The sequence below is a fragment of the Wolffia australiana genome, chromosome 3 (genome assembly GCF_029677425.1).
Source record: "Wolffia australiana isolate 7733 chromosome 3, ASM2967742v1".
NCBI lineage: Eukaryota > Viridiplantae > Streptophyta > Magnoliopsida > Alismatales > Araceae > Wolffia > Wolffia australiana.
The window spans coordinates 5,463,617-5,479,246 of record NC_135837.1 but is presented as its reverse complement, the minus strand read 5'-3'; the positions used below and the strand labels follow the sequence as shown (position 1 = coordinate 5,479,246).

The 15,630-nt window shown below is 41.9% G+C and overlaps 2 protein-coding genes across 10 annotated transcripts; one reads left to right on the top strand and one right to left on the bottom strand.

Annotated features, from left to right (window-relative positions):
• Positions 1-419: 419 nt before the first annotated feature.
• On the top strand, positions 420-10,592 carry LOC144700738 (uncharacterized). 8 transcript variants are annotated; one of them, XR_013580838.1, is made up of 9 exons: positions 420-509; positions 802-939; positions 1,671-1,826; positions 2,261-2,313; positions 2,401-2,579; positions 3,335-3,416; positions 5,764-5,868; positions 5,964-6,040; positions 10,381-10,592. XR_013580838.1 is itself a non-coding variant. In XM_078572228.1 (7 exons), exons 1-6 carry the CDS (start codon positions 452-454, stop codon positions 3,393-3,395), a joined length of 645 nt encoding a protein of 214 aa, XP_078428354.1. In that variant the 5' UTR covers positions 420-451; the 3' UTR covers positions 3,396-3,416; positions 10,381-10,592. The 8 variants fall into 8 exon arrangements, 3 of the variants coding, with proteins under 3 accessions (XP_078428354.1, XP_078428355.1, XP_078428356.1); XR_013580841.1 differs by having other exon boundaries at positions 2,401-2,680; XR_013580839.1 differs by lacking the exon at positions 5,964-6,040.
• On the bottom strand, positions 9,077-13,495 carry LOC144700737 (1,4-dihydroxy-2-naphthoyl-CoA synthase, peroxisomal-like). Of its 2 annotated transcripts, XM_078572227.1 has the most exons (9): positions 13,168-13,494; positions 12,706-12,828; positions 12,383-12,484; positions 11,830-11,868; positions 11,659-11,757; positions 11,013-11,060; positions 10,379-10,474; positions 10,080-10,202; positions 9,077-9,507 (listed from the first exon to the last, which is right to left on the bottom strand). In XM_078572227.1, the coding sequence occupies exons 1-9, from the start codon at positions 13,426-13,428 to the stop codon at positions 9,343-9,345; spliced, it is 1,056 nt and encodes a 351-aa protein (XP_078428353.1). In that variant the 5' UTR covers positions 13,429-13,494; the 3' UTR covers positions 9,077-9,342. The 2 variants fall into 2 exon arrangements, with proteins under 2 accessions (XP_078428353.1, XP_078428352.1); XM_078572226.1 differs by having other exon boundaries at positions 11,659-11,868; positions 13,168-13,495.
• Positions 13,496-15,630: the final 2,135 nt, after the last annotated feature.

The window sequence follows — 15,630 nt, the reverse complement described above, 5'->3', positions numbered from 1 at the left end:
TTTAAGGAGTGAGTTTATCTTTTCTTGGTGTTGTTTTCATAAGTCTCTCAACTACCGGTTTTGTTACAAATTCGGATACGAAGGAGGGTAGCGTCTCAGGTACAAAATCAGAGTGTTTCTCATTCATATATGTTTCAAAATATCATAGATATATGTCAAGGCGATGCACATGTAAGTCCACACGTTTGAAAGGCTCCCAATTTAATGTTATCTTACCATTGGGAGCAAATTTTCTTCGAGTCTGGACAGACAGGGTTACTCTTGAATATGTATACCTGTTTCATGCTTTCTATTCATATCACTCTCGATCTATGGTAACATCTACTTTGACATATATCTTGACACTTTTTTTTCCTTCTAAGATGCTGTTTATTTCCTAGTATTGAGGTGGTCTGGTAACTATATTGCTCAATAAATGTCTGTCTTTGTTGTTGCAGCGAAGTCACCTACTATGCTTCCGAGACTAGCAAATGCCCTTGCCGATGCCTTCAAGCTCATTATCTTGATTGGTATGCTTCAGGAATGATCATTGTATCTTTCATTAACTATCTGGTCCTTTTTCGAAGAAGAGGCATCAGAGCAAAATAGGATAAAGAATCTTGAACATTGAAAGAAACCCTAGAAAAGAAATTTGAAGACATAATTGGAAAAACCCTTAAGATATTCCCAAGGTGTCCGAGTAAAAAGTAAACTTCGACCAGTAGGGCCCTTTTCTTGCGGCGCCAAGATTGTGTAACTAGATTGACATTTTGCTGATTGAATGACTCTATTGAGAGTGTTTCAAAACTGGCTTATTTTCAGGTCTAGTTGTCATAACGTTTGGTCCTAGTTACTCGTACTCCTTTGTACGGATACTTTATGGGAGGAGGTGGAGCGATGGAGAAGCCCCCAGTGCACTCCGCTGTTACTGTCTTTATGTAATTCTTTTGGCTATGAATGGTGAGTTTTCCCATTTCGTTACATATTGATTTCCTTTCAGTTTTGATGTATTCAAGGCATATTTTATCGTTGGCTTTTTATTCCTAGAATAAATCCGCAAAATCATAATTATAGATAACTCATTCAGAGAGTAAATGACTGAATTAAGGAGGATATTTCATAAAAAGTAAATTTCCATTTGAATTGTCATTTTGGGTTGAAAATTTCATGAAAGATATCTTGTTGGGACCTCGGGTTGGTCTCCAGAGAGAGAGAGAGAGAAAGAGGGAGTATTACACTGTGCTGGCAGTGTGTCGCACAGCTGCTGCCAGAGAGCTCTACTATTTAAGAAAAGAAAAAGCCTCATTGAATTATAAGTGTCACCTAGATGTGTCTATTAGTTTTAAGAAGGAAAAAGAAAGCCTTTACTTCAATACTCAGGAATGCCCATTCACTACTTCTTGTCTGCCCTCCTTAGGGGCAACCTTTTTGTAAAGGGAAACTAACCCCAAGAAAAATGACTAAAATGCCCTTGAAAGGGTTTATGAGTCCTCACAATATCAATCCCGCGCCTGCAGAAGTATTCACACTCAGTAATTTTTTTTGAAGAAACACACAGAGTAATTTTATTCCTTTGTATCCCGCTGTATAAATGGTTGATCTCTTATTTAGGCAAATACTAAATTAGAAGCATTTTTCCAAAAAAGATTATGTTTTCCTTGACAGAAGTTTCATCAAATATCTAAATGCAGGGACCTCAGAAGCATTCGTGCATGCAGTTGCTGACAAAAATCAACTGAAGAAATCAAATAACTCATTGGTCGTGTTTTCTGTCATCTACATTGCCCTCAATTTTGTGTTGGTCCAAAATGCGGGAGCCACTGGACTAATTCTCGCCAACTCAATAAGTATCCTCCATAATTTTTTTCTTACAGATAGAGAGATAAAGAGAGGTTTGGGGGAAAGAGAAGAGATATGGAGTTACATAGACTCAACAGTTTGAAGCATTGAGAGAGGGAGACGGAGAGGGGAAGACGACAAAGAGAGGGAGAGGAAAAGAGGGGAAGTGAGATGGAGATGGAAAGAGAGAAAGAAAAAGAGGGGGAATGATATAGAGAGGGAGCGAGTGAGAGCGAGAGGGAAAGATATAGAGGGAGCGATTGTGAAAGAGGGAGAGAGAAAGAGAGAGGGAGAGGGAAGAGAAAAAGGAAGCTAGAGAGAGAGAGAGAGTGAGAAAGAGATTGCTCAAAAGTGATTTTTAGACGCCGAGCATCAGAGGCCTTATTTACTGCTTGCTTCCCAAATCATACTGAGTATTTTTCTTCTTGACTGCACGTTAAAGGTATGATGTTGCGGATTATCTATTCAGCTATATTCATCAAGCGATATTTCCAGGTAATAAATCTCGGAATCGCGGGGTGTTCTTTGCATTTCCTCAAGAAAAGTGGCTCATGAAAATTTTTCTGTTTTGATCGCTTGCAGGGTTCGTTGACCTTTTCATTTCATCGATGCTTGCCGTCGGGTTGGCAGATATTAATTGCTTCAAGCGCCATAACTATGGCTTCAGAGAGACTTATTCTGAATCGGGAAAATTTCTGGTCTACCCTCCTCCTTCACTTCTCCATCGGAGTTGCCTGTTTCTGTATCTCCATCATCTATATGTATGTCTCTTCTCTGTTTGACTCATTTCATCTGTCACTTTGGCTAACCTTCCCTCTGTAACTCACTCACTTGCGCTCTCTGGAGATCTCTCTCTGTTTAGGTGACCCCCTTCAACTTTTTTCTGTCTGGGTGTTTCTCTCACTCTTGCTCTTTCTCTTTGTGATCCACTTCAACGTTTTTTCTGGGTGTTTCTCTTTCTCACGCTTCCTCTCTATTTGTGATCCACTTCAACGTTTTTTATGGGTGTTTCTCTTTCTCACCCTTCCTCTCTATTTGTGATCCGCTTCGATGTTTTTGTCTGTTTTTTCTCTTCCTCTCTCTTTGTGATTCAACGTTTTTGTCTGGCTCTCTATCTCTCTCTCCTTCTCTTTCTCCCTCTCTTTCCCCCTTTCTCTCTTTCTCTTTCTCACTCTATCATTCTCTGCGATCCATTTCAACCTATTTCCGTCTGGGTATCTTTTTCTCTTTGATCTACTTCAAAGCTTCTATCTCTGCGACCCACTCTTCAATTTTCTTCTATCTGTCTGTTTCTCTCTCTCACTCTCTGTGGCCAAGTTCAATGTTTTTTGGTCTAGCTGGTTCTTTCTCTGTGAATCTCTGGTTTCCCTTTCTATCTCACTCTCCTGCTTCATCCATTGCAATATGCGACCGGTACCCTGGCTTTCATTCTTCTCCTCCAGTTCCTTGACCATCACATGACAGATTCGATGTCTTTTGACCCTTCGAGTTCACCTCACTCAAATTTTGGTTTCAGATTTAACCGAGAGAAGGTGTTCTTCAGCAAGATCATCCATCCCCATCAGCATGCTGACTAACCGTATGACTCTTGTTTCAAGGTGAGAAACTCCCTTTAAAATTTGAATTTGAATGCTCTGTTCAACAAGTCAATACTCTTTCTGTTTCTGTTTCCTTTCATAAGAAACACTTATATCTGTTTCTACTTGTTCTCACAGCCAAGTTGAAGTGCTATCTTCTTTTGGGGCCCAAAGCCATGCTATCGGAAGAGACTCATCCCAACGTTAATCTAAGAATTTCCAAGGCCAGCCTCATGAGTCTTCTGTGATTAGAAATAGAGGTCCTCCACATTAAGCTGATTGTCTTCCAGGAATAAGTAATTGTGGCTATTATCGCTTGAGTTCAAAGGTTTGTTGGCAAAGATGGTGTATAATATTCAACCACTGATTATACTAAGGCTTTGATGTGATTATGATATGATCCTATACCTAGTTTGTGATATGATCCATGTTGTGTCTAGGATTTGTTTCACCATTTTAGTTAATTAGTAGCATGTTTTGGTCATTTCCCCCTCTATATGTATTCCTTTCATTAGGGCAGCATTATCTTAAGAGGCCAGCCAAGAAGTTGCAATGAAGTTGAAGTCCCAACTCTCCCCCTGTGATTGTCTCTACTTCACCATGTTCCCTGGTGCGTTGTCTCTGGTCCATCCCTGCCTCTTCCATTGATCTGTCATGTCCCCTTCTTCCCTGATATGAACGTCAATCAAGGTTTGTAACAAGGTACTTCATCGTTCTGCTGATTGGGGGCATTATTCCTTTTTCATGTCTATGGTGTTTTCCTTTGTATAGATGTCGATCCCCCTTTAGAAAGGCACAAGGACGAAGTGTTGAAGTTTTCGGCTTGCCTTGGCCCATCCATGTGTTTCTCTCCCTCAACCATTGGAAATTCCCTTCTTGGCCAGATATCGAATTGGCTTGGCCCTTGATCAACCCCTGGTTTGTCTTGGATAGCTCTCTCCCTCCAGTGATCATCTCTCCTTCACCAGATCACAAGCAGGCTTCTTTCTGAATATCTCTCTTTTTAATTTTCTCATCCTCTCAGAAAACACCTTCCTTGGGTAAGTGTAAGTTTTTTATGGACCTGTGCCAATTTCTGGTTCAACAGTTATAGACGGGTTTATTTTTTACTCCAAATAGCCTAACTTGAGGTTGGTTGGGAGATGCAGGATCATTTACATTTCTTAAAGTAGCTTGCTACCAATATTCTCTTCAGTGAGTTGATTTCGTCGGCCTTCAGAGTCACAATATTTTTAAAGATTTTTGTCAGTTTATATTGATGAATTGTTCCTATTATGGCTGAGATGCAACTTTCATTGTATAGATATTTATGGTGCCTTGAAATTCCAAGTTTTTTATGTGGTTACAAAATGGGCCCAGTGTAAACAGGCGAATTATACAGAATAAAAAGAAATAACAAAAAATAAAACTGGTACAATATGATACATGTATGATGAGGCTCTCTGGCTGACACCCCCCCTCAAGCTGGTGAACAGATGCTTCTGATTCCCAGCTTACTCAATCGCTGGTTGAATAATGTCCTCACCAATCCCTTGGTGAAAATGTCAGCAATTTGGTTTGCTGAGTTGGTGCATGTGTTCATGCCATACCCCTGATCAATCTTAATCCCTGATCCATTGCTTGTTCAGCTCAATGTGTTTTGTTCTGTCATGTAGAACAGGATTATTAGGAATATCATTTGCCGCTTTACTCTCACAGTATATAACTGTAGGCTTGTTCTGTTCCAGTCCAAGCTTTGTGAGGATACCTCTATTACACTCTGATTCACAAATGCCCTTTACCAATGATCTAATTCTGCCTCAGCGCTCAAGAATGAAATTTCAGATTGTTTCTTACTCCATGTGATCAAATTTCCTCCTAGAAATGAGCAATAGCCTGATGTCGACCTTTGATCTATCAATGACTCTCTCCAATGCGCATCTATGTATACTTCAACATCAACTCCCCTTTGAAAACTATACAGCATCCCATGAGCTGCAGAACCCTTCAATTATGCCCATATGTTTTAGACAGCATCCAAGTGAGGCTTTCTGGGACTGTCCATGTTAGCAGGCACCCTTTCCTTCTTTTATATACTTTTTTGTTACTAAACCTTGTATTCAGTTCATCGTGTAAGTCACCTTATGAGGTTCATTTAATCAGATCCGCCATGTCAGGTTCACGGAAACCCAATCAATGTAATCTCGTATAAGTACTGGGAAACTCCTCTTAAATGAAAACAAGTCATATTCTTTGGTTGAGTCCCTTTCTCTCTTGGTGGCAAGGGTTATGAGGAGTCTTCCCTGCATATTCTTCTCCTCACTGATCAGCTGAAAAAGCTGACAGTTCATGAACCTGCTTAACATTCCAACTTTGAATGCAATATCAGGTCTCAACATACACATGGAGGAGCTTGGCGGGCCCTACAACTCTATTGTGGCTGGACCGATTTCTATGCTCAGAGGAACGCCTTCAACAATTCCCGCTGGCGGATGTGCGGTCGCTTCCTCGACTTTTGTTAGACTACGCTCCAATAATTTGGTATTCACAAGAGAGAACCTCGTGATCCACATACTTTAAAATGGACAGATCTTGGCGTCAGGAGGAGGGCTTCAAGGAGGAAATAGCAAGATGGTGGAGCAGATCTACAGCAGGTGTCGGCCACAGTAAGCCTATCTAACAAAATTGGAGGCCTACACAACCACCTCTTGGAAATGAGAAAACATTAGCGAAATAGAAGGAGATTCGAAGCTTTAGCCAAAATCAGGGTCTTGGATGACCTAGAAGATGTCAGATGTTTATCACAAGAGGAAACAAGCGAGCGTCATAAACATAGAGGCAGTAGTAAAGGAGGATAAGAAAGTGGAGATCGATTGGAGGCAGAGGTCGAGAGAACTATGGCTAAAGGAGGAAGATGCTAGCAAGATTCTTTCATCTCATGGAAAACTGGAGGAGGCGAAACAATTAGATATTGAGAGTGCATGGGAAGGCTAGACTATGTCGGTGCCCAAGCTGTTGGCAGAGCGCTGACAGATCACTTGAGGAGCTTCTCACAGCAAGAGGCTAGACACCAGTGGAGGTGGAGCAGAAGAGGAGTAACTAGATTAAGTGAGGCACAATGGGGAGTCCTAGCCACAATCAAGGGACTAAACGGTGAAGGAGCCCCGAGGCCTGACGACCTCATGTCTTCTTTTGTAATGTCTTTTGGGAGGAATTTTGACTAGGAAATTTTGGGCTAGGAAAAATAAACTGTGCTTAGTTGGTACTTCTCCCAAAATGTCAAGGGGTGACCAGAGTGGGAGATTTCTGGCCTATCGCAGTATCCAACTCAATATATCTTATCATCGCCAAGGTCTTAGCCAACCGGCTCGGGGAGGTGATCAGCGACCTGGTAGGTCATTTCCAATCTACCTCTAATCCTGTACGACAATTGATCAATGGTGCAGTCGTCGCATGATAAATATTGACCGGGACTTCTTATGGGATATAATGAATCCCAAAGTGGATTACAAGGCTTGCGCCTCTTTCCATTCTTTATTTTTTCACCGGGAACTGGAAGCATTTTCCCCGTTGCAGTCAGTACTTGTCTACCCCATTTGTGAGAAATGGGGTTATGCGTTTTGTTGCTCCAGAGACAATGATCAAATCTGGCCATTGGTATAAACTATGGGTACCGAGAAAGGTTTACACACTGTTGCAGACCATGGAACTACTTTTGATACTGACCATGCGTTTCATGTTTTCTTACTGTTGCTGACCATGGAACTACTTTGATACTGACCATGCGTTTCATGTTTTCTTACTGCTCCTGGTATAGCATAGAATGAGAAATCTCACCTGTACTCATAGACACCTGGTCTACTTCAGCTATTTCCTGAGTATTTGGGACTTGAGCTCGGGCTTATCTGGGTGGAAAACTATGGAGATCCCAATAATTCTCCTTGTGCCCCTTCCTCTTACAGTGTGAGAAAATATAATCGGTCCCTTGACCTGCCGTGTGGAGTTCCCTTTTTGTTGTTTATAGTTGCTTGCTTCTTTTTGATGAGCCTTTGAGTTCTTGTTATTGGTAGCTGCGACAAGGACAGTGCAAATCACGTCAGCCGATTCACTAGATGGATGTTGTATACATCACTCTTCTTTTAGTACTGCTTGTTTGCATGATCCAAGTGATGAATTATTTGGCACCACAATGAATCATACTATGCACTGAGTCTCACAAGGAACCTATACCATTCATCTTTCATAGTATAATGTTGACACTAGAAATTCCTACCAGCCAGAGGCCTAAATGTCCATTTGATTCCAGAGGCCTAAATGTCCTTTGAGGTCACAAACAGAATCCTGAATGGTCTTGTCTCATTGTTGAAGAAGTGTCACCTCAGTAATCAACTCCTAAATAGGCCAATCATTGTTCATCTTTGAACAACTTTTATGTATCTTGTGCCGAACCTGTTTTACACTATTCAGCAAAGGATATTCAGAAATCATATCTCTTGGGATACTGCTGAGATCCCAATTTCTGTGGTGGTATCCTCTGCCTTCGACATTGCATATTGTGAACTGGATGGTTTCACCTTCCTATTGTCAAATGTACTGATTTCTTAGAGAAGAGAAGGCTCAGAGATTGAATAAGAAGAATGGAAAGCAAAAAACATACATACATGCTTCTGCGATATGTGTACATTTAAATAGCCTTGCCTGTAACGGCTAGTTCAACAGCTAGTAATGGCTAGTTTGACTAGCCATTACTGACCCGATCTGTTATCTGAACAGCTCGGGTAATGAAACTAGTTGGCCCAATACGATATGACCTGTAACTATCAGTCTTTTATACATGTATTTTTACATATATCCAACACCTATCAAGTGATGACCCAGCCTTGCTTTTCCTGAATCATATCAACAAATTTTCTGCAATGTGAAGATTCCATAAGGTATATTTTGCGAACATAGGAATCCGAGGATGTATCACAGGAACCGCTTCTTGCTCCTGGTGGGTAAGAAGATCATTAGCTTGAGACTTCTCCATTGGCCTTGCCAAATCTCCCTTATACTTCAAACTTTGCAGACTCAATAAGTTGGAACAACACATGCTCGTCAACCTTTTAACTGTAGGACTTTACAATGCTATGCGGCATTCTATGTCACCAAGACAACATATGACTTCTACCGTCCACCGAACACGTCAGACAAACCTCTGACGATCCCATAGCCTTCATGTGTCCAAGTGTATAGAAGACACACGCATGCTTCAATTCCGCAACTACACCAAGTCGCCTGACTGAAGCTGTAACAATCCTGAATGTCCAAGTTATTGTGGTCGTAAGACATCTTTCATTAGGGCGTGTGCACTTTAATTATCGCCTAATAACACTGGGATACTATGTTTTCAAAGCTGATGATAACCTCCAAGGGCACAGAACACCTCCACTCTTCTCTAATAAACCCTTGGTGGGCAAGAATGAGACGGAAAAAATATGGAGAAGATAGAGAGAGCGTGAGAGAGATAGAGAGAGAGAGAGACAGAGCGAGACATTGGGAGAGACAGAGAGAGAGAAACAAAACAAGAATGAAGCTTGAGGAAAAAGTGCTAATGTTATGCCGATTGTGCAGCTGATCCAACTTGCTATCTCAATTAATCTTTTAAGAAGAGAGAGAGATGGACAGCAAAACAAGAATGAACCATGAGGAAAAATTGCAGCTATTCCAATTTTTGTGCAGCCATTCCTTATTTGGTGATGATACAACATGTCATCTTACATACATCTTCTGAGAAGAGAGATAAATCAAGAAAGAGCGAAGTAGGTAGCCCAACTGGAAAATAACAGAAAATCCGGCAATTGAGGTTCTCTTGTTCACCGATAATCTAACGTGCTTTCTAGAGGTCATCTTCAGAATAGAGAGAGAAGAAACGCTGGTTTAAAGTAATGATTAGACCAGGCGCTATCGTTCTCTCTCTAGAGGAAGACTATGCAGAAATGGCCATTGACAATATATATATACCTTGAAATGGATTTTCAAGGCCTGCAGAGAATTTGGAGAAGTCTGGGCGGCGGCCTTCCAGGTACGCCTTGTTCCCCTCATTCGCCTCCTCCGACCCGTAGAACAACAACGTAGCTTGGCCCCCAAAATCCTGCAAATGCAAACTGAGTTAGACATATATATATAGAGAGAGATGTGCACATGATGTGAGACTCATAGAGAGGGAAAGGTCGGTGCAGAGATACATGAGAGAGAGAGAGATATAGACATTCCATTACAACTCCAGGGAAGGGATGCAGCAGGCAAAAATCTCCATATTTCTCTGTACAAGTATATTTTGTGCATTATGAATACAGAATCTGGTACTTGTATCAAGAGAGATGGAGCTATTTATAGATTGAGAAATAGATAAAGAGATGTCCGCATATTGAGATTTGGAGACAGACAATGACGTGATAGATACAAAAGGATAGAGACATGCTGATATGCATTTATAAAGAGTTTTTTTTTGAATGGTAAAATACACGGTGTCGGGCACGTCCAACCTTGCGGTTGTGCCGATCCAGCCGTGCCCTGGATGCCACCCAGGGGGTATTTAATATATGAAGTGGATTGTTTATCAGCGTTTATAAGCATGGAGCAAGCATAAATATCCCAATTACACTTGGAGAGATTAAATAGCAAGATAGATAGGTAGAAAAAGAGAGAGAGAGAGAGAGAGACCTGATGACCAGCATGACCATCATCTGCGGCATTTATGGCTGATTTCAGCAGGCGGACTGCTGTAGGGCTGTTCCTCAGGATCTCTCGGCACCACTTCACAGTTTCTCTCTCCAGATTTTCCAGCTGTACAGAGAGAAAAGGGAAAAATAAGACAGAAAAATGAAAGAAAATTCTCAGCTGCTCAAATAACACTTTATTATATTTGAAGCAAAGCCACATATCAATGTTCCTATTTATTTGTTGGAATTATCTCCTCTTTTTCATTGAAGAGATCTTGTTGACTTCTACCATTGACTTACAGGAACTACAGTGTTGATGAGGCCCATTCGTTCCGCTTCGTGGGCATCATAGAATCGTGCCAGGAACCACATTTCTCGGGCTTTCTTGGGCCCAATCTGTAGAAAAAAATGTCTCAGGAAAACATTATGCCAGCTTTTTTTCATGCCAAAAATAACAAATGAATTTTCGGAATATGCAAGTTTGTTAATATCTCTATTGGTCTAAATTTCTCTATGCTTGAATATTTCATATTAGTGTTTGTACCCTCGACCAGGGGTAAATCCTATCAGTCGTAACAAACTTCATTCGGGTAAATCCAATAAGATTCACCAATCAGATATATTCTTGCATAAATCATTGATTAATTAAATTTTCACGCTAAAATACAGAATTTCTTGTCGGAATGTTCAAGTTTTATAAGATCTTTTTTTTCGTTCTTTCTTTATCCTCAAAACTCCCATATTTATTTTACCAGCAACCGTTGGGGAAATCCAAAGAAATAACTAATTGGACTTCCCAACCAAATTTATGTTCTTGCAAAAGCGTTATGTAACTATTTTTTTGGGCTGAAATAACAAATTTGTCACTGGTAATTAGTGGGTTCCGAAAAAGCATTTTCTTGATTAAATAAATACTCATGTGCAATTATCTTACCAAGCGAGACATGATGGAGCTCCCATAGCCTGCATCAAAACTTCCCACCTACGAAAGACCCAAAAAAATAAATATTATAATGATAAACTTTTCAAGTAACCTATGAATTTTCCCATGAGAATTGTTGAAAAGAAAGATAACAGACATCTTTCTTGACCTAGAGTATTTTGAGCTCTTCCATGGAAAATAATTTTCATTAGACAACAGGAGAATCATTGAAACTATTAAACGATGGCTAAACTAAAGTAAAGGCAACTTTACTTACTTGTAATGTATAATTATTTTAAGTGGCCATTTTTCTTTATTTTTTCCTCTTGGCTAGTTTCAGACCAAACAAACATCTTGAAAGTGCATTGGTGCATTTTCGGGTTAATTTTGACATTTTCTTGGTTGATTTATAACCAAAACCAGTTTCATTTAGAGTCTTGGTTGTGTGCTTTGAGTTACCCTTGTATTTTGATTATATTGTCAACCCCAGAAAGCAGATATAAAATCAAAGGAGAGAGAACGCCGAAGTACATTGTTATTAATTTGTTTTCATATTTCATTAACGCAGATACATTTTGAGATAAAATTTTATGTCATTCCTCTAAGTATAATGTACATTAAAAGAAAATTCAAAAATCAGGAGGCTCAGCGGCAATACCTTTGGACCTGTCTGGCCAAAAACAGCATTGTCAGCTGCTATAGTAAGATCACAGACCATATGAAGCACGTGCCCACCTCCAACAGCATACCCAGCAACCTTAAAAAAGGAATAAAAAATGAATCGGAAAATAAAAAACCCATTTAAATAATGAAGGAAAAGAGAGCATACCATCGCTATCACAGGCTTTGGTATTCGGCGAATCAGTATCTGAATGTTTCAAGAACACATGATAAATTAGGATCATTAAAGACGGTCCTATGTTATTTGCAAACAATAAGGATCATAAAAACTAGTCCTCCTTTATGCGAAGTAAAACAAAGAGCGTAAACGAATAACTTAATTCTCAAGAAAATTCTCATATTATTTATTCCAAGTGAGACCAGGTGTAGTATTAATTTTTCAACCTCATCAGAGTTTTCTTTAACTCGATTCATCATCACTTTGGATAGCTGAGATTTTCATTTCAGCCATAAACACTATTGGATTCCTCCAGTTAAATAAATCAATACTTCTAAAAAGCCCAAATATAGGCTGTTTCTTATTGATTTAACGAGTCCGGTATGATTTTATAAAAGCATGGGACGATTAACTACAGTGAAAATTAGTGAGATTTCCTCTGCGTTTGCTATATTCTGGGCTTCTTTAATAACATTTGTAAACGTTAGTCTAAAAAGAAGTCAATATTATAACATTCTGCCATATTTGAGCTCAGTGTAAAAACCTGAAAATCCAAAACGTTGAGGTTGCTATTCCCATGATCATCAACGTATCCATCTTTGTTCCTCCGTGCCTGGTCACCCCCACTGCAAAACGCTTTTGTTCCCTGTCAGAAACAGCTCTCAGTTCACTTATCCATCGATTTATCACCTATGATGATCATTAGATCCATTTCTTAAAAGAAACGATCAATACATTCCCCAAATCCATGGGTAAATCTATATTTTATTTTCTGCAGATATTACTTGTCAAACAAATTACATAACAACTATAGAAGAGTGTATCCGAGTAAAGTTAGGGGAAACAGCCGTAAATAATATGTTTTACCTTCCCAGTCAAAATGATAACCCCAATTGAAGAATCCTCTCTAGCATCAGTAAACGCTCTTATAAGCTCCTTGACTGTCTGTGGTCGGAATGCATTCCTTCTTTCAGGACGGTTGATTGTGACCTATCGCAAAACCCCAATTCAATCTTTAAGAAAGCACCATTTATTTATTCATCTCCATAAATCTCTATCTTTCAATCAATCAATCAATCAATCAATCCATTTATTACTAATCTAAATACATCAATATCCATTTATTCTCTTATCTCTGTCAATCTATCCACTCATTTACTTATCTTTATCCATCTATCAACTTATTTACTGATTTCTATCAATCTATCAATATGTCTACCTATCGGTCTATTAAAAAATCTATCGAATTGTTTATCCACCTACATTCATATCGATCTGCAGGCCAATCTATAAACCAACACATTAACACATTTGCCGATCTATGTATACCTTGGCGATGCCCTCGCCGACGGCCTTCTCGTAGATGATGTCCACGAAAGGCCTTCCAGCATCATCCTCGGCAGGCCTCCACACGGCGTCGTGGCTCGATACCTCGCCATGGACGCGGCGATAGCTGTCGACATTGGCCGAGGTGACAGATCGCCGAAGCAACGGAGCCTGCGGAGAAGGGATAGAGAGAAGATGACCTGCGATACAAGCAATCCTTCTCTGAGAAATCTCCATCTTCTCCTGCAAATCTCCGCTCGCCATAGCCGAGAAGAGCAGAGCTCGCGAGTCGCTAAACAGATAGAAAATCTGTGAAAAGCCAGTCTGATTAGATCAGAGGATATATATATATAGAAAGAGAGTTAGAGATAACGGTGTACCGCCACGTCACCCTTAAGCGCATCAACTGCCCGGCTTACGTGGCATGCATAATAAGGGTGACTGGGATAATACTGCGCAGGGACACAGACGGGACGGTAATTTCGGCCGCGGACGAAAAAATCGCCCCGTCCAGGACTTCGGACGATTGACGGCACGAAGAACCATCCGCTCGTCACCGGACGGGACGATTGCTTCGTGTAATTTCGGACGTGGACGAAAAAATGTCCGGTCAGGACTTCGGACTGACGACATGAAGAATCATCCACCCGTACCCGGACGGGACGATTGCTTTGCCTAATTTTGGCCGTGGACGAAAAATCGCCCCGTCCAGGACTTCGGACGATTGACGGCACGAAGAACCATCCGCTCGTCACCGGACGGGACGATTGCTTCGTGTAATTTCGGACGTGGACGAAAAATGTCGGTCAGGACTTCGGACTGACGACATGAAGAATCATCCACCCGTACCCGGACGGGACGATTGCTTTGCCTAATTTTGGCCGTGGACGAAAAATCGCCCGTCAGGACTTCGGACGATTGACGGCACGAAGAACCATCCGCTCGTCACCGGACGGGACGATTGCTTCGTGTAATTTCGGACGTGGACGAAAAATGTCCGGTCAGGACTTCGGACTGACGACATGAAGAATCATCCACCCGTACCCGGACGGGACGATTGCTTTGCCTAATTTTGGCCGTGGACGAAAAATCGCCCCGTCCAGGACTTCGGACGATTGACGGCACGAAGAACCATCCGCTCGTCACCGGACGGGACGATTGCTTCGTGTAATTTCGGACGTGGACGAAAAAATGTCCGGTCCAGGACTTCGGACTGACGACATGAAGAATCATCCACCCGTACCCGGACGGGACGATTGCTTTGCCTAATTTTGGCCGTGGACGAAAAAATCGCCCCGTCCAGGACTTCGGACGATTGACGGCACGAAGAACCATCCGCTCGTCACCGGACGGGACGATTGCTTCGTGTAATTTCGGACGTGGACGAAAAAATGTCCGGTCCAGGACTTCGGACTGACGACATGAAGAATCATCCACCCGTACCCGGACGGGACGATTGCTTTGCCTAATTTTGGCCGTGGACGAAAAAATCGCCCCGTCCAGGACTTCGGACGATTGACGGCACGAAGAACCATCCGCTCGTCACCGGACGGGACGATTGCTTCGTGTAATTTCGGACGTGGACGAAAAAATGTCCGGTCCAGGACTTCGGACTGACGACATGAAGAATCATCCACCCGTACCCGGACGGGACGATTGCTTTGCCTAATTTTGGCCGTGGACGAAAAATCGCCCCGTCAGGACTTCGGACGATTGACGGCACGAAGAACCATCCGCTCGTCACCGGACGGGACGATTGCTTCGTGTAATTTCGGACGTGGACGAAAAAATGTCCGGTCCAGGACTTCGGACTGACGACATGAAGAATCATCCACCCGTACCCGGACGGGACGATTGCTTTGCCTAATTTTGGCCGTGGACGAAAAAATCGTCCCCTCCAGGGTCTTGGATGATTGACGGCACGAAGATTGCTTAATTTTGCCTAATTTTGCCCGTCCCTAGAGGGGATGATTGCTTCGTCCATGGACAAATAACCGTCCCATCTGGGGCCTTGGATGGGGGACGGGGCAGTTTCTGCGTCCTGTGGGGGGATAGTATTCGCCTGACAGGTCCAGCTGGCCGGCCTGCGTGCTGCGGGGCGTGTCAATTTCTGAGTGGTCTAATGCTGGCGCACATCCTTTTTCGTCCCAGGATGAGGCGTGGGCCAGAAACAGTTTTGGACAGAACAGTTTTGGACAGGATGAGACGTGGACGAAAAAAAAAATGCGACGGGACAGACCCTGGACGGGATGATTAAGACAAAACTCTAAATATTGGGACGTAGGACAAGACAAATTTTGTCCTGTCTCATCCATCGTCCACGTCCCGGACAATCCGGAATTATACTCAGATTGGTGGGTCCGGCAGGGACAGTTGGACTATCAGTGTGGGGCCCACTTTAAGACAAATGGATTGGACTAGGACTCTGATTGGGGTTGGAGGATGCCGATGACGACAAAGGAACTC

Excerpts from the sequence above, each read along its gene's own strand:
- LOC144700737 (XM_078572226.1), bottom strand. The coding sequence starts at position 13,428 with ATGGCGAGCGGAGATTTGCAGGAGAAGATGGAGATTTCTCAGAGAAGG. Across the intron at positions 10,203-10,378 it reads TCATCAACACTGTAGTTCCT|CTGGAAAATCTGGAGAGAGA; the intron begins GTAAGTCAATGG and ends CTCTCTGTACAG. Across the intron at positions 9,508-10,079 it reads ATGGTCATGCTGGTCATCAG|GATTTTGGGGGCCAAGCTAC; the intron begins GTCTCTCTCTCT and ends TTGCATTTGCAG.
- LOC144700738 (XM_078572228.1), top strand. The coding sequence starts at position 452 with ATGCTTCCGAGACTAGCAAATGCCCTTGCCGATGCCTTCAAGCTCATT. Across the intron at positions 940-1,670 it reads AATTCTTTTGGCTATGAATG|GGACCTCAGAAGCATTCGTG; the intron begins GTGAGTTTTCCC and ends ATCTAAATGCAG. Across the intron at positions 2,580-3,334 it reads TGTATCTCCATCATCTATAT|ATTTAACCGAGAGAAGGTGT; the intron begins GTATGTCTCTTC and ends TTTTGGTTTCAG.